This window comes from Rhinolophus hipposideros (assembly GCF_964194185.1).
Source record: "Rhinolophus hipposideros genome assembly, chromosome: 18".
Lineage (NCBI taxonomy): Eukaryota > Metazoa > Chordata > Mammalia > Chiroptera > Rhinolophidae > Rhinolophus > Rhinolophus hipposideros.
The window spans coordinates 48,945,342-48,958,249 of record NC_138064.1 but is presented as its reverse complement, the minus strand read 5'-3'; the positions used below and the strand labels follow the sequence as shown (position 1 = coordinate 48,958,249).

Genomic DNA, 12,908 nt, shown 5'->3' with positions numbered 1-12,908 from the left:
AGTATCCCTCCTCTGACCCCCAGGTCACTATATTTAGTGTCTAACTACAATTGTGGCAAATGAGAACATAAGCTCAGATTCCAGCCCCTGCTCGTCCACTTAATAGCCTTGTGACTTCGGGCAAGTTTCTCAAATGCAGTTGGTCTCAGTTTCCACAGCTGTAAACTGGGGAAATACCTGCCTCCCCAAGTGGTTCCTGCGTGGTTCCCCGTGCTGAGGTCTATGCACTGCCCCTCACCCTCCAGCTCCAGTCGACTTTTAGAAGAAGGTTCCTGGAATTCCAGGTTGTCCTTTATGAAAAGCATCCTGACTGCAGCTACTTAAAGCAGATAGAATCCATTGATAAAATAGAACCTGGCTAATGATTTGCCAAGCACCTGCCCTCAGAGGTGGGGGCCGGAGACTCAGCATTGTCAAATGAGAAAGCCAGGTGCCAGCCTAAGCCCGACGGGGCTTGCACAACCGAGGAGGGCCTTAAGTGATTGTGGTGTTCAAATTGGCCCCTTAAAAACCATATTGGAAAAGTCTCAACAAGTTCTTTCTAAAACTGGTACAGGGAGCCACAATGGGCATTGGCGGCTGCCTCAGCCATTCACGAGGTATCTGCTGAGGTTTTAAATGCAGGACATTCATGCTGTGAGTATGAAAATATCTCAGTGAATAAGCACAGTGGGGGGAGGGGCTCTGAATTTTTACTGAAATGGAATTGCCTGAGAACCTGGTGGATTTTACCTGTGGAGAGTAAGGAGAGAGAACTGTGGAGACACGAGGTCTCCCCGCACCGAACGGATTTTTAGAATGCTGAGAGTCAGGGTCTCTAAGTGCCCCACTCAGCTGGTCTCCAGGATTGTGCCCTGGGGTCATAACATGGATGGTTAAGCCATATGTGGTGAAGCAGAGTTTTAGGACAACCAGATGCTGAGGCCATGGTCTGGACTTCCTGTAGCTGAAATGCAAAAAAGTGAAAGGATTTGGTTTCTCATTTCTTTGGTCCTGGGGTCCCCAACTCTTTGGAATTGAGGTCTTAGGCCGTGGCATGGCACTGCTGATTGGTACCTAAAAGCTGTGGAAACACCTAAAAGGTGTTTCTTTCCTCTCCCTAGGAGAGTCAGGTGCCCTGCTGAAATGCCCAATCAGGGGGTAGAGAGGTTTCCAGCGGGCTCTTCCAGATAGATGATCTCCATCTGCTTGCATCTGGGATTTCAAGGTGGTAGAGCTCAGAGTTAAGACCACAGTCTTAACTTTAGACCACAGTCTCTAAAGACATGCTCAGATCTGATGTTTCCTAGGTTTATGAGCTTCGGCAACTTGTTACTACCTCTGAGCCTGTTTCCTCATCTGTGGAATAGAGATAATTCCAGTACCTCTCTTGGGGTGTTGCAAGGATTAAATGCTGTAAGGTAAATCAGGTGTTTAGTAGAGTGCCTGGCACAGAGGAAAGTCTTAATAAATTATTATTACTACTGGCCAAAGGACAGAAGAGGTGAGGCCAGAGGTTACTGACCCAAGAGCACTCGCTGAGGTTGTTTCATCTTGTGGACACTTAATTCTGCATGGGTGTTCTGGCGGTGATTTTATGTTTCACTTCAGTAGGTAAGTGGTGCTCATATTTACCATTAGCACAATAGATTGGTTTGGTCTTTCTATCACACAGTCTGGAAAGAAATGTGCTGCAGGAGCTATAAACTACCGCAACGTTTCACTGTATCTCAAAGAAATGATCCTAAATCACTTTTTAAATAAATTGTGGAGAAAAAAAACAGACAGTAAGTAGATAGTAAGAGAGTTGCTAAATAATTTACAGAATGTCAATGATTATTACCTAACCATATAAAATGACACATGTATGGAAATTAGAAACGTATAAATGGAGTAATGCCAGTTGAAAAAGAATAGTCCAAAATATCAATTGATTATAGTTTTGTTAATGATCTATGTACATTAACAAAGAATGAGAAAATTTGGAGGGATGGGTTCTTTTTCTCTCAAATTGCTTCATTCTATAAAATATTGTAACGGTAAGTAAACAACACAATGCTCTGTACGCTCTTTCTGGGTAGGGCAAGTGAAATTTAAATAATTATAGGACTCTACCTAAGGCAAAATAGAAATAATGAGTAAGCCCAAAGTAGGGGAGGGCTTCTATCAGAATGATTGTAATATAAACCTGGAAAACTTTACTCGGAGACACTCCACTGCACAGCAACATCTGTTTATAAGAAATGAAGACCCTGTCTCCTATCACCAGCCCACCCACCTCTCTTCCAAAAGACAAAACCCTGTACGTTATCTACAGGCAGGTCTTCACAGAATAGGGAAACACAGATTGAATAGGAACTGGATCTTTCTGAAAAATCGCCTCACTCTGCCCTACCGGGGACATCACTTCCACCATTTTCAAAAGCTTGGCCTAGTGAAGTACAGACCCTGGTCCCCTCATTAAATTCTCACGTAGCCTTTCTTGCCTGCACCAGTGGCTGGCAAGCTAGTTCTCTGGCTCAGGGGACAGACGTGCAGATCTCTTTGTGGGATACCTTGCAATAGGGGTAGATTTAATTCAGTCTAAACAACATAGAACAGTTTCACTAGTAGGAAATAACTTTTTTAATTTGTTTAGTACAATACAAAATCACACACTAGAAATTTAAGGATAAAGGATTGTCTTCAAGTTTTGATGAACATTCTCTCATATGCGACTTACTCTTTCAATTGGTGATTTAAGAAGAATTTATGGAACTAAAATGTAAAGCCAAGGAAAAAAAATCTTATCCATTGATTTAATTTTTTTTTTTTCCTGTGAGTTTAGTAGCGGAAAGTGTTGTCAGGGTCACTAACCCGAATTCTCTGGGAAGGTGATTTTAGAATCACTGGTCTGGCCCTTTCCTTTTGTCCTTAATGGCACCCTTCCTTGTGACTTATCTTTGTTTACTTGTATAATTTTTAACTCTGAGTTTTGCACAATAAAATTTCTCTTCGTTATCAAGACTTATCTCCTCACCCGAACTGAGGCATGTTTCTGCACATCCGTTTCCCCCCACCCCCTCTGCCAGCTTGAGCAAGTGACAGCAAATGAGTGAAGGAAGACTGCAGAAAAATCCAAAACAGTACTGGTAAAAATCAAAGTCTTATTTTAGTTTTGGAAACCTCTGCCAAAAAAGAAATTGCTAAGGAGAACATTTCTGAAGGGCAGAAAGAACTATGGATTTGAAACGAGAAGAGTTGGTTCTAGTCTCAGCATTGCCTCCAACTCGTTTTGCCTGCAAGCTGGTAACTAATAACCTCTCTAACTGATACCTCATCGGTCAGCAAGGAGATGGGATGAGCTGACTTTTAACACCCAGTTCTACGTAACCTTCAGTGATTCTAATTCCCGCACTTTCTAATTTCCTGGTTCCAAATCCCGGTCACAGTACCCCCCGTTTCCTGCCTTCCTGAGAAGCAGCTGGGCCCCTGCACACGGCACAGAGGTCCCCGTTCCTTGCATAGCCACTGGCCCTGACCTTGGCAAGTCACCTCATTTCTCTGGGTCTTCTCTGGCCAGTCAGGCGCGACGAGGGTAGAGATGCATGGCTGCTTCCTGCCTGTCTCACAGCGGCTGTAAAGGCCAGTAAAATCTTACAAAGGATGAATTCCTCCAAGGAGGATCCTGCCTGAGTGAAATATTTCAATACTTCGGCTGTAATTATTGCTATAACATTCAGGAATCATGAGGGATGAGAAGAGAAGGAGCAGGTGTAAGTATGCCTTGTATTTATGATAAAGGAGTAGAAAGAGGCCTTAGAAGCCATCTAGGGACCCACTTCATTTACAGAAAAAGACATGGAAACTGAGAAAGGTGAAGTGGTGAACCCCCAGCCATAAGCCTAATAATGTGGTTAGGTTGGAGCTGGAGCCTTGATCTCTTGACTCCCAGCCTAAGGTTCTTTCTACTACATCAAAACAGAGGCCCTGGAACTTGGTTTCCAAAACGTTCAGCGGGATGGCTCTGGGAACTGAGCACGTATGCAAGGTCTACTCTGACTCAATGAAGAAAAATTACCCTGTAATGTAATTCAGTGTAGGTAAACTATGACCACTGGTCAGGGAAAAATACCCAACGATCAGATGATCCTCAAAAATCCATACTTTCCTCCCAATTCCCACTTCATCAGAGGCTGAGAGTCAATGTGCTTTGAGACAACCTGGAAAGCGTTGGTACAATGCAGCACAGAGAAAACCCCAAATCCCATCCCCGACAGACCAGGTGAGATGCCTGGAGTAACAGCCAGAAATGTCTCACTGATGAGAAAAGCCTGAGATTCAGCTTAGAGGTGGAGGGAGAGTGTGGTCTGCCATCTCTGCCTCCCATCTTGTTCATTATCCCATTCAACCCAGATTTCCAGATTTGTGATCTCTAGTTCTTCCCATCTGTTATCATTTCATTTATTTATTGAGCACATATTAATTAAGCACTAACAGTAGGTGACGGCCTGTCACAGACATGAGAGAGCCAGTGAGGACCCAGGATTTCGGAGCCTTTGTGTTTTGGGGGGTCCAGGATTCCTTCCTGTAACAGTGGACTCAGTTTGGGGGCAGGTATAAAGGTGCATTTTTCTTGGGGGGAGTTCTCAACTTTCATCAGATCTGTTACCCTGTAACAGTTAAGACCCACCTCAGTGGGAGGAGCCTAGAACTTGACTTCGTGCACCTGCTGTCCTGGGCAGCGTGCTCATCCCACCCGTGGGGTTGAGACCACGAGGCTGACTGAGTGAACAAGTGACCCCTGGCTGCCCAGTGCTCTTGTATGTTCTGTAGAACCCCAGGAAGCTGTGCCTGTGACCCAAGTCCAGGCCCCACATCTGTGGATTCTGCCTCAGACATTGGTGTCCTCCTGCACGTCCTAGCTTAGCAGCTAGGACAGGGTTACCGGGATCTCTGTGAGCCCTGGAGACGCCATAGCTGGTATGGACGCAGCCTTGGTAGGAATCATAAGAAAGGGGGATCTTCTGGGCTTTAGTGTCTCTCCATCTGGAAAGTTGCCTGATGAACCCTCAGTGACTTCTGCCCTGGGCGCTGGATTCCCTCCTTGGCAAATAACACAGCGTTGGAGCTACAGCTGGAAATACCATGGACTCTAAGCTCAGATACCAGACTCCACCCTGGGAAAGCTGAGTCCTAACCCTGCGTCCTTCGCTGGCCCATGCTGGCCTCAGTGAGAAGGCTCCCCTGCTCTAACACCCATTGTGCCTGCTGCGGAGTGGGCATCAGGATGCTGAGCACAGCCGGCCACGCCCGCCATGAGTGGGGCAGGAAGACTCTAGGAGTCACAGGAAGGAAGGAGCCCAAACATTTGTGACATGCGGGTCCACTCCTAGCTCTCGAGGCCCCTTTTCATTCTGCCCTTGCTGGTCCTTCTGGTCTTAATGGTCCTGCTCTGGGTCAGGTTTGAGGATTTCCTATTTATTTTCTTGAGAGTCCTGCGCTGCCCACCACCCTGAGGGACCTTTTGGCCTCAGAGTAGCCACCTGGGGGTCACTTAGGCTATGTGGTTATCCCGCTGTGTTCAGGTGACACCTGGTGCCCTCTTTAGTCCTGTGGAAGTTGTTTTGCAGAAGAATGGCCTGAAAAATCCTCCTATGAGAACCATGGTGTTTAGCATTTGATACAGAAATTCAGAATGTCGTCATTGCTAATTGGCAGGAGAGGAACAATGTCAAGATAAAACGTAGACTGAACTAAGTAAGGCTTCAGGGATGCAGCCATTGCAAGAAGAGCACTTTCTCTTTGCCTGTTGCCTATGCGTATACATGAATGTGTGACACGCTTGCTACAGATGAGGTGCTGAGTTCTAACCTTTCTCCCTTTGTAGAGAGAAGACACGGTTCAATGTGCAGACCTTCTTCCTCTCCAGTATCTCCACCCTCCAATTCCAGGACATCATTAGTACAGGTGAAAACAAAAGCCTGTCTCAGCGGCCATAACTCTGCCAGCAGCACCTCAAAGCCATTCAAAACGCCCAAAGACAATCTACTTACCTCCAGCAGCAAACAGCACACAGTCTTTTCTGCGAAAGGATCAAGGGACAAACCATGGTGAGTGTCGGGTGCTGGCAGCCAGCAGCTGTCTGTCCTCCATGCTTGTCCCTGTCACCACAGGAAACAGTGTTTACCCTCTGGCTTTGTTCCTGGGCATCGTGTTCAGGATTTGAGGAAACTGAGGAGGGAAGGGTCAGAAAGCTAAACACTAGAGAGAACATAGGACCTTAAACTGCCACATGCCTAACAGGAGAATTTTGTCTGCTCCTGAGAGCTGAACCAAGTTGTGTCTTGGAAAAGAATAACAGGGAAATATTCCTCAGTTATACGGTCACCTCTCGATTTTCCGCCCCAGTGAAGAGAACCGTTGGTGTAAATAATCAAAAGCATAGTCAGTCTGCCCAACAGGGATTGAGGTGGAGGGGGTGATATAAGGAAGTGGGGGTAGATCGGTGGTCCTGCAGCCCTGGGAGGCAGCCCCTCCCCCCCCACAGAGTCTCCCTGCTGTGAGCAGCTGGGTGTCTGCTCCGTGGAATAGCTGCCAGCAGAGGCAGGTAATTGGGAGCTGACCATGGGATGAGGAAGAGAGGAAATCCAAAGAGAATGTCACTCTTCTGATGGGGTGGGAGAGAGCTGACTGCAGGTGACTGAAAAAATCAGAGGCTTTTAATTCTTTTTTTTTAATCTCAGTCTTTACCAAAACATCAGAAAAGGTTACCTGTGGCATGGACTGATAGGGAACCAAAATGAAAACAAGACAGGAAGCAGAGAGGAGTACAGGCACACCTCAGACATATTGCAGGCTCGATTCCAGACCACCGCACTAAAGCAAGTTGTAATCTTTTTGTTGGTGGAGGGTCTTGTCTCCCCTTTATAAAAAACACATCTTGAAGCGCAGCAAAATGAAATGCAAAGAAACGCTGAGGCACCTCACTTGGAGCACTTCAGAACTGGCTTCTTACAGAGCCTCTGGCCTTACCTTTCAAGCCTCATGAAAGCAGACAAGGGATAAGTGTGGCGTCCATCTGATTTACATATTTAAAGAGAAAAAGTGGTCTGTTAATTAGTGATAGTTAATGACACTTCATTCTTACCTAGGAAAGCTGTGGAGTAAAACCGTCCATCAATTGGTTTGTCACTGCACGATGCAAATTATGATGACTTTGTAAAGAGCTAATTATGCCAGGTCAAGTAAAGAGCCTTGTGATGGAGTGGAAAGGTTTAGCCACAGCTGTCCAGGAGGGGAGTTAACCATCATGCAGGTGGGCCTCGTGGACAAGCTTTGTTCTCTTCTGATTGTTAGGCTCTCGGGTCCATCCTGTAAGAGGATGTAGCTGGTTAGGGAAAATCCAACCTGAAAGTGACAGCAGTGGTGGCTCTGGGCCTCGGGGAGTGTGAGTCTCCCTCTTATCAGTGACCTCAAAAAGCCCCTGAAGGTTGTTTGTTGCGACAGCATCAGGTGTCCTGATGTAAGCTCAAGCCCCTGTGTGCAAATCTCGGCTAGGTGACTTTGGGCAAGTTGCTCGATCTTGGTGTGCCTCAGTTTTCCTCATCTGTAAAATGGGCCTAATAGTAGTTCTGCCCCATGGTTTGTTGTGAGGATCAAGTGAGCAACTTTTTAGAAAAGCGGCAAGTTCAATGTCTGGAGCAGAGTACACATTCGATAAATATTTGATGGTAATGTTATCATTATTATCACATGTGCCAAAGGACAGAGCTTCCGCAACCAGGGATAAAGGTCGAGAAGTCAAATCTCTGAAAAAGTAGAGAAATGGCTCTGACTCAGACTGAAGTTGAAAATGGAAAAGGAAAAAAAACATTTATTCAGAGTCCAGAAGTGAGCTGTCAAATGAGGAAAGCTAGGCAAGGGGCTCAGGAGGAATAAGCTAGGAGACTCAGGAGTCACGGAAGATCGTAAAATGAACGCAGTAAATGATAAATGTGGTCTCTGGAGAGTGAAACATGACACCAAGAACCCTCCCATGAGGCAAGCCTTTGGGGAGACCGCTGGGGTTAGCTCTCTGTCCACCTTCAATTCAACTGACTCAGCACACACTTAGTAAGACCTGCTGTGGGCAAGACCCCTTTGGCTAGAGGCAGAAGGTGATTTTGAAAGAACTGAAAAAATTAACCAGGGCCCAAAGGAAAGCAACCAGAAGAATTACAAGGAGGGAAATAGCTCTTATGAGAAAAAGGCTCCCAAAACTAGAGTGTTTGCCTTGTGTGAAGAACAGAAAGCTAATAGACGATTTACCTAACTCAAACTAGGTAGACATTCTGAAGACAGACGCAGGGGTGCATCGTGAAAGAGGCTAAGCGTTGCTTACAGCAGTCTACTACTTACTCTCACCTCCCGTCAGCCCAGCTGTTGTCCCCCTACCCACCATCACCAGGGATGTGTGTTGGAAAGGCTGGGGAGATTTGGCTTGGAAACTTCCAAGGGTCAGCCTCAGTTCAGGAAGGCTTCTGCAGGGAGCAGTGTAGAACGGACGCTGAGCTAGGGGCAAGAAAAGCCAGGTCTAGGGAGCACCTTCTAGGTGCTAGATGGGAGGCTACCCAATCCCTGAATCACTTAATAAAGCCAATTAGATCTTTACAAAGAAAAAGGAAAGCCAGTTCAAGTCCTGGTTTGGCCACTAACTTTCTGTGTGACCTTGAACAAGTTACTACTTCTCTGAATCTCATTTTCAAGCCTGAAGACTTTGTGATTCACAATCCTCTCGAAATTGTGAGTCACAATCCTCTCAAAAATTCTCAAAGCTTCCTACTGAATTAAGAGTTAGCCCTCCCCCCAACATAAGGGACTCTCCACAAAGTGCTCAAACCCCCTGATCGAACCCTGATCATACAACACCATCCCGTTGCTCCAGCTCCCCTACCACATGTCCCCCTGACCTTTGCCTAGGATGTCCATCTGTCTTTACTCAACCATTTTATGAGCATCTACCATAATACTATGTGTCAACTTTCTAACAAGTACTGGGGACATGTAGGGCCCACCGATGTCACCTATGCACCTTTGTGCCGATTAGAAAAAGGTCTGGATGCAGCCCCAGAGCAGGGCGCACACTTGGCCGATGGTCTTCATCCCCTACTCCCTTCCTCCACCAGGCATCCTTGTGCAGTAGAAAACCTGTACAACTTACCCTGCAGCCCTAGGGATGCAGTTAAATAAGACACACACTGTGTTAGGGAGCCTATAAAAAGAGACATAAGCGAACACAGAGTACAATGGGATAAAAGCGAAGATACTGTTAGCACCAAAGGGGACTCAGAAAAGCATTTTCAGAAGAGGTCGCACTTGAGCTGAATTGGAAGGATAAGTAGTAGTGAGCTAGACAAGGAAAACCAAATTAGAATGGTATATGTTAAGTTGTATATTTTTCACCACCATTAAAAAGACTTTTTTAAAGAAAGTGGGAAGAGTATCCCAGGCAAACGGAACAGAATGTCAGAAGTATTTGCATATGGGGAGAGGCAGGAGGTGAGCTAGGCAGGTAGGCTGGGCAGATTGTAGTGTCCACTGTATGTGCTGAGCTCAGGAATTTGTCCTGCACCCTGAAAGCTGCATGGAGTTATTGAATTGTAGTGAGATCACTCTGACAGTAGCTTAAGGGTGGCTTGAGTGGCCACTCAGGAAGCAGCAAGAACAGTGAGGACACGTTTACGTAATCTAGGTGAGGCGTGGTGACCACTCCACGTGGACCCAGGCCACGGTAGTGGGTATGTGCAGAAGGGGCCAGATGAGAGAAATACGAAGGCAGAAAACCACAGGACGCTGGGGTGGTCGTATGCAGGGCTTGCAGTAGATGGGAGAAGTCGAGATGATGTCTAGATTCTTGACTTGGACAGCTGGGTGACTGGTCCTGCTTCTTCCTCAACAGAAGGACAAAACGGTCCAGAGTTTAGGGCGGGGAGGAGAAGATGAGTTCAGTGTGTGTGTGTGGGGGGGAGTGTTGATGGAGTTTGAAACATCTGAGAAACATCTACATGAATCTGTCGGTGGGCATTGGCTGTATGGACCCAGCGGTCAGGAGAGAGAATGGGTTGGGAATGGAGATTTGGAAGTTGTCAGTGTAGACACGGGCATTGAAGCCATGGGTATAGATGGGGCCTCCTGGGAAGGTACAAGGCTTGAGAAGAGCAGGGGTCAAGGGCACGCCCTGGAGAATGGGGAGCTGGGGGCAGAGGAGCCTAAGGAAGCATGGATTGGTGAGCCAAGGTTCTTTCCACAGCATCCTGTCCCTTCTTTCCTGGCCCAGATCTTCACTGTTCCTCACTGCCCAGCCCACCAGTCACCTTCTTCTCCAAGCCCTTACCTCATTTACTTCCTGCTTGCTAGTCGCCTGATGTACTGGCATCTCTTTAATCTGCATGGCATTTCGTTTGTGCCTTACCTATGACTCTAGTGCCATAGATGAGACCTCCTGTATGCCTGCTGCTCAGAGTATTGCAGGGCCTGCACAGAGCAAGTGCTCACACCCAGCAAACACCTTCCCCTCATCAGGAAATATTTGTTGAATTGAATGAAATGGCTCTGACCATTGAAAGGGGTTATAACATTTTCATTCCTGGAGACTGTTAACCTTACAATTGTTTAGACTGGGACTATGCAATGGACATACAATGTGTGCCACACATGTAATTTTAAATTTTCTAGTAGCCAAGTTGAAAAAGGTGGAAAATCAGCAGAGTTAATTTTTAATAATATATTTTATTTAACCTAACATACCCACAATATTATCATTTCAACATAGAATCAATGAGATAGTGTATATATATATACATGTATGTATATAAGTCTTCAAAATCCTATGTGCGTTTTACACTTACAGCACATCTCAATTTGGACACTAAATTTTCATCAGAAATATTTGATCCATATTTAGATTAAAAATTAGCGATTATAAAATAGATTTGCATACTCAAGTTGTTCCAAACATATTTAAACATTTTCTAACAACTGAGTCAGGTACCTTTTTTTACATTTTAATTAAAATTAAATAGAATTTTAAATTGAGTTCCTCTGCCACATGTTTAAATGCTCAGTAGCCACCAACGGCTGATGGCTGCTGTATCAGAATGCTCGGACCTGGGCACCGAGGCCAGGTGAGCCTGGGAGGGTCCCTCTGGTTCTGTGACTCACAGGCGTGTTCAGGTGGCTCCTAGATCTTATCTTTAAGGTTGTGCTCCCAGGCAGGAGCTGCTAAATGCCAAAGTAAAAGGAACTCGCTCCTTCTCACGTGAGCCAGCGTATGGGCGTCTGGTGCTCCCAGTTGTCAATGCAGACTCGGGCACGGAGGACTCAGCCAGGCCGTGTTCTGCAGCACCCCCTAAAGGCCTCGAGAGCCCAGTCGTGCCTGCAGGTGCTGGGCCGGGCCTTTAGGTCAGGGACGCTCTTACCCAATAGCCTAATTCACGTGTACAGCAATAAACACTACTCCTGGGTCCAGGCAGACTTCCCGGCATCTCACACAAGACTAAATGGTCTGTGGGTTTGTTGTTTTCTCCCTTCTGTGTCTGAGGGGGTTAAAAATAACTCTGCATTAGGAGAAAGGGGAAACAGGGTTTGTCCCCTGCAGACCTCCCTGGCATCACGCCCCACCCGCCCAGCACCCAGGCTCTCAGAGCCCCTCTGCCAGTTCACTGTCCTGCCAGTAGAGGCAGAGAGGTGGGCAAGATGAGTCTGTTCCCAGGGGCAAGTCAAGAGGGAATTATGACTGTGTGGCTCTTTTAAGCTAAGATGAGCATTTCAGACTTTTCTTAAGAGCATCTGCTCAGCCAGAGTACCGGCCCCTTGCATGGGGACTAAATCAGCCAGTCTGGCCTCCCACCCGCTGTGTGGCTGCAGCTCCCCTGGTCCAGAGTGCTGAGCTGCTGGGGGACTGAAAACCCGACAACCCGCTGATGTGGGCAGGGGCAGGGAGGAGGTTTTCCTCCCCTGCACGGTGTGTTGCCTCCTCCTTGGGCCTTATCAACCTACACGTGTGTGCTGAATGCTAAACATGCTCAGCTATTAAAAATGCAGGAGATGAGTCTGCTGCTCCAGAAGGAAAATGAGCCAGAGCAAGAGAAAAGTCAGCCGCCCGGCCTCCCATGTGTGCAGACAGTGTGGAGGAGAGGAGACCGTCTCCTCCCCTGGACACTTCCAGTGGGAGGCTTGTCCTCGTGGAGTGGTGAGGGCTCAAGCTGAAGAAGTACTCTGGAAGCTTTCCCAGCGCGTTTTGGAAAGGAAATGATAATTGAGCAACCCTGGCCGAGCGCCTTGGGAGAGATGAGGCTGGCTTATTGCTTCTTGCCTGGTATTGGCATGAACTGGGGACAAAAGCCAGTATTGGTAGCCCCAGAGGAGTGGTCTCAGGGCTTCCACTCAGGCTGGCAAATGCTAGACACCCCACGTGCTGTGGACCCTCCTGGTGACCTAACTCCTCTGACCACCCCGATTCCTCAACAGGATTCATGCAGTGGCCTCTACGGGTCCCCTTGTCCTGTCCTTCCTCCAGTCTGCCCTCTACACCTGCCCCAGCTCCCCGCTGCTCAGCTCTTCGATGGCCCTCAGCTATAGATGGCCCACAGAGTAGACGTTTAAGCCCTTTGCAGTTAGATGTGTGATCTGGTATTTGCCACTTCTCCCACTGCTGCTGCCAGAATTTTACCCCCTTCATTTCCTATTCCAGATGTCTCGATCTATTTGTAGCTCCTCAATCATGTCTCCATGTGTTGTTGGCACGTGCTGTTTCCCTTTCCAGGAGCAGACTCCCTTCCTGTCCCTACACGTGCTTAAAGTCTCTGCCTGAGCGTCACTTCCTCCATGAAGCCTTCCTGGACTTTTTATACAGACTGAGATGCTCCTTCCTCTCAGCTCCCATTAACACTCAAGATGCCAGCATAAGA

At 47.1% G+C, this 12,908-nt stretch overlaps 1 protein-coding gene across 9 annotated transcripts in view; it reads left to right on the top strand.

The window, feature by feature from the left end:
* ATXN7L1 (ataxin 7 like 1) overlaps positions 1 to 12,908 on the top strand; it is a gene marked incomplete at its 5' end in the record, with an annotated part of 221,273 nt that overhangs the window by 166,286 nt on the left and 42,079 nt on the right. For all 9 annotated transcript variants that reach the window (XM_081079567.1, XM_081079571.1, XM_081079570.1 and 6 more), the window contains one exon: positions 5,849 to 6,071. In XM_081079567.1, coding sequence (XP_080935693.1) covers positions 5,849 to 6,071 — 223 coding nt within the window. The remainder of the gene's footprint in view (positions 1 to 5,848; positions 6,072 to 12,908) is intronic.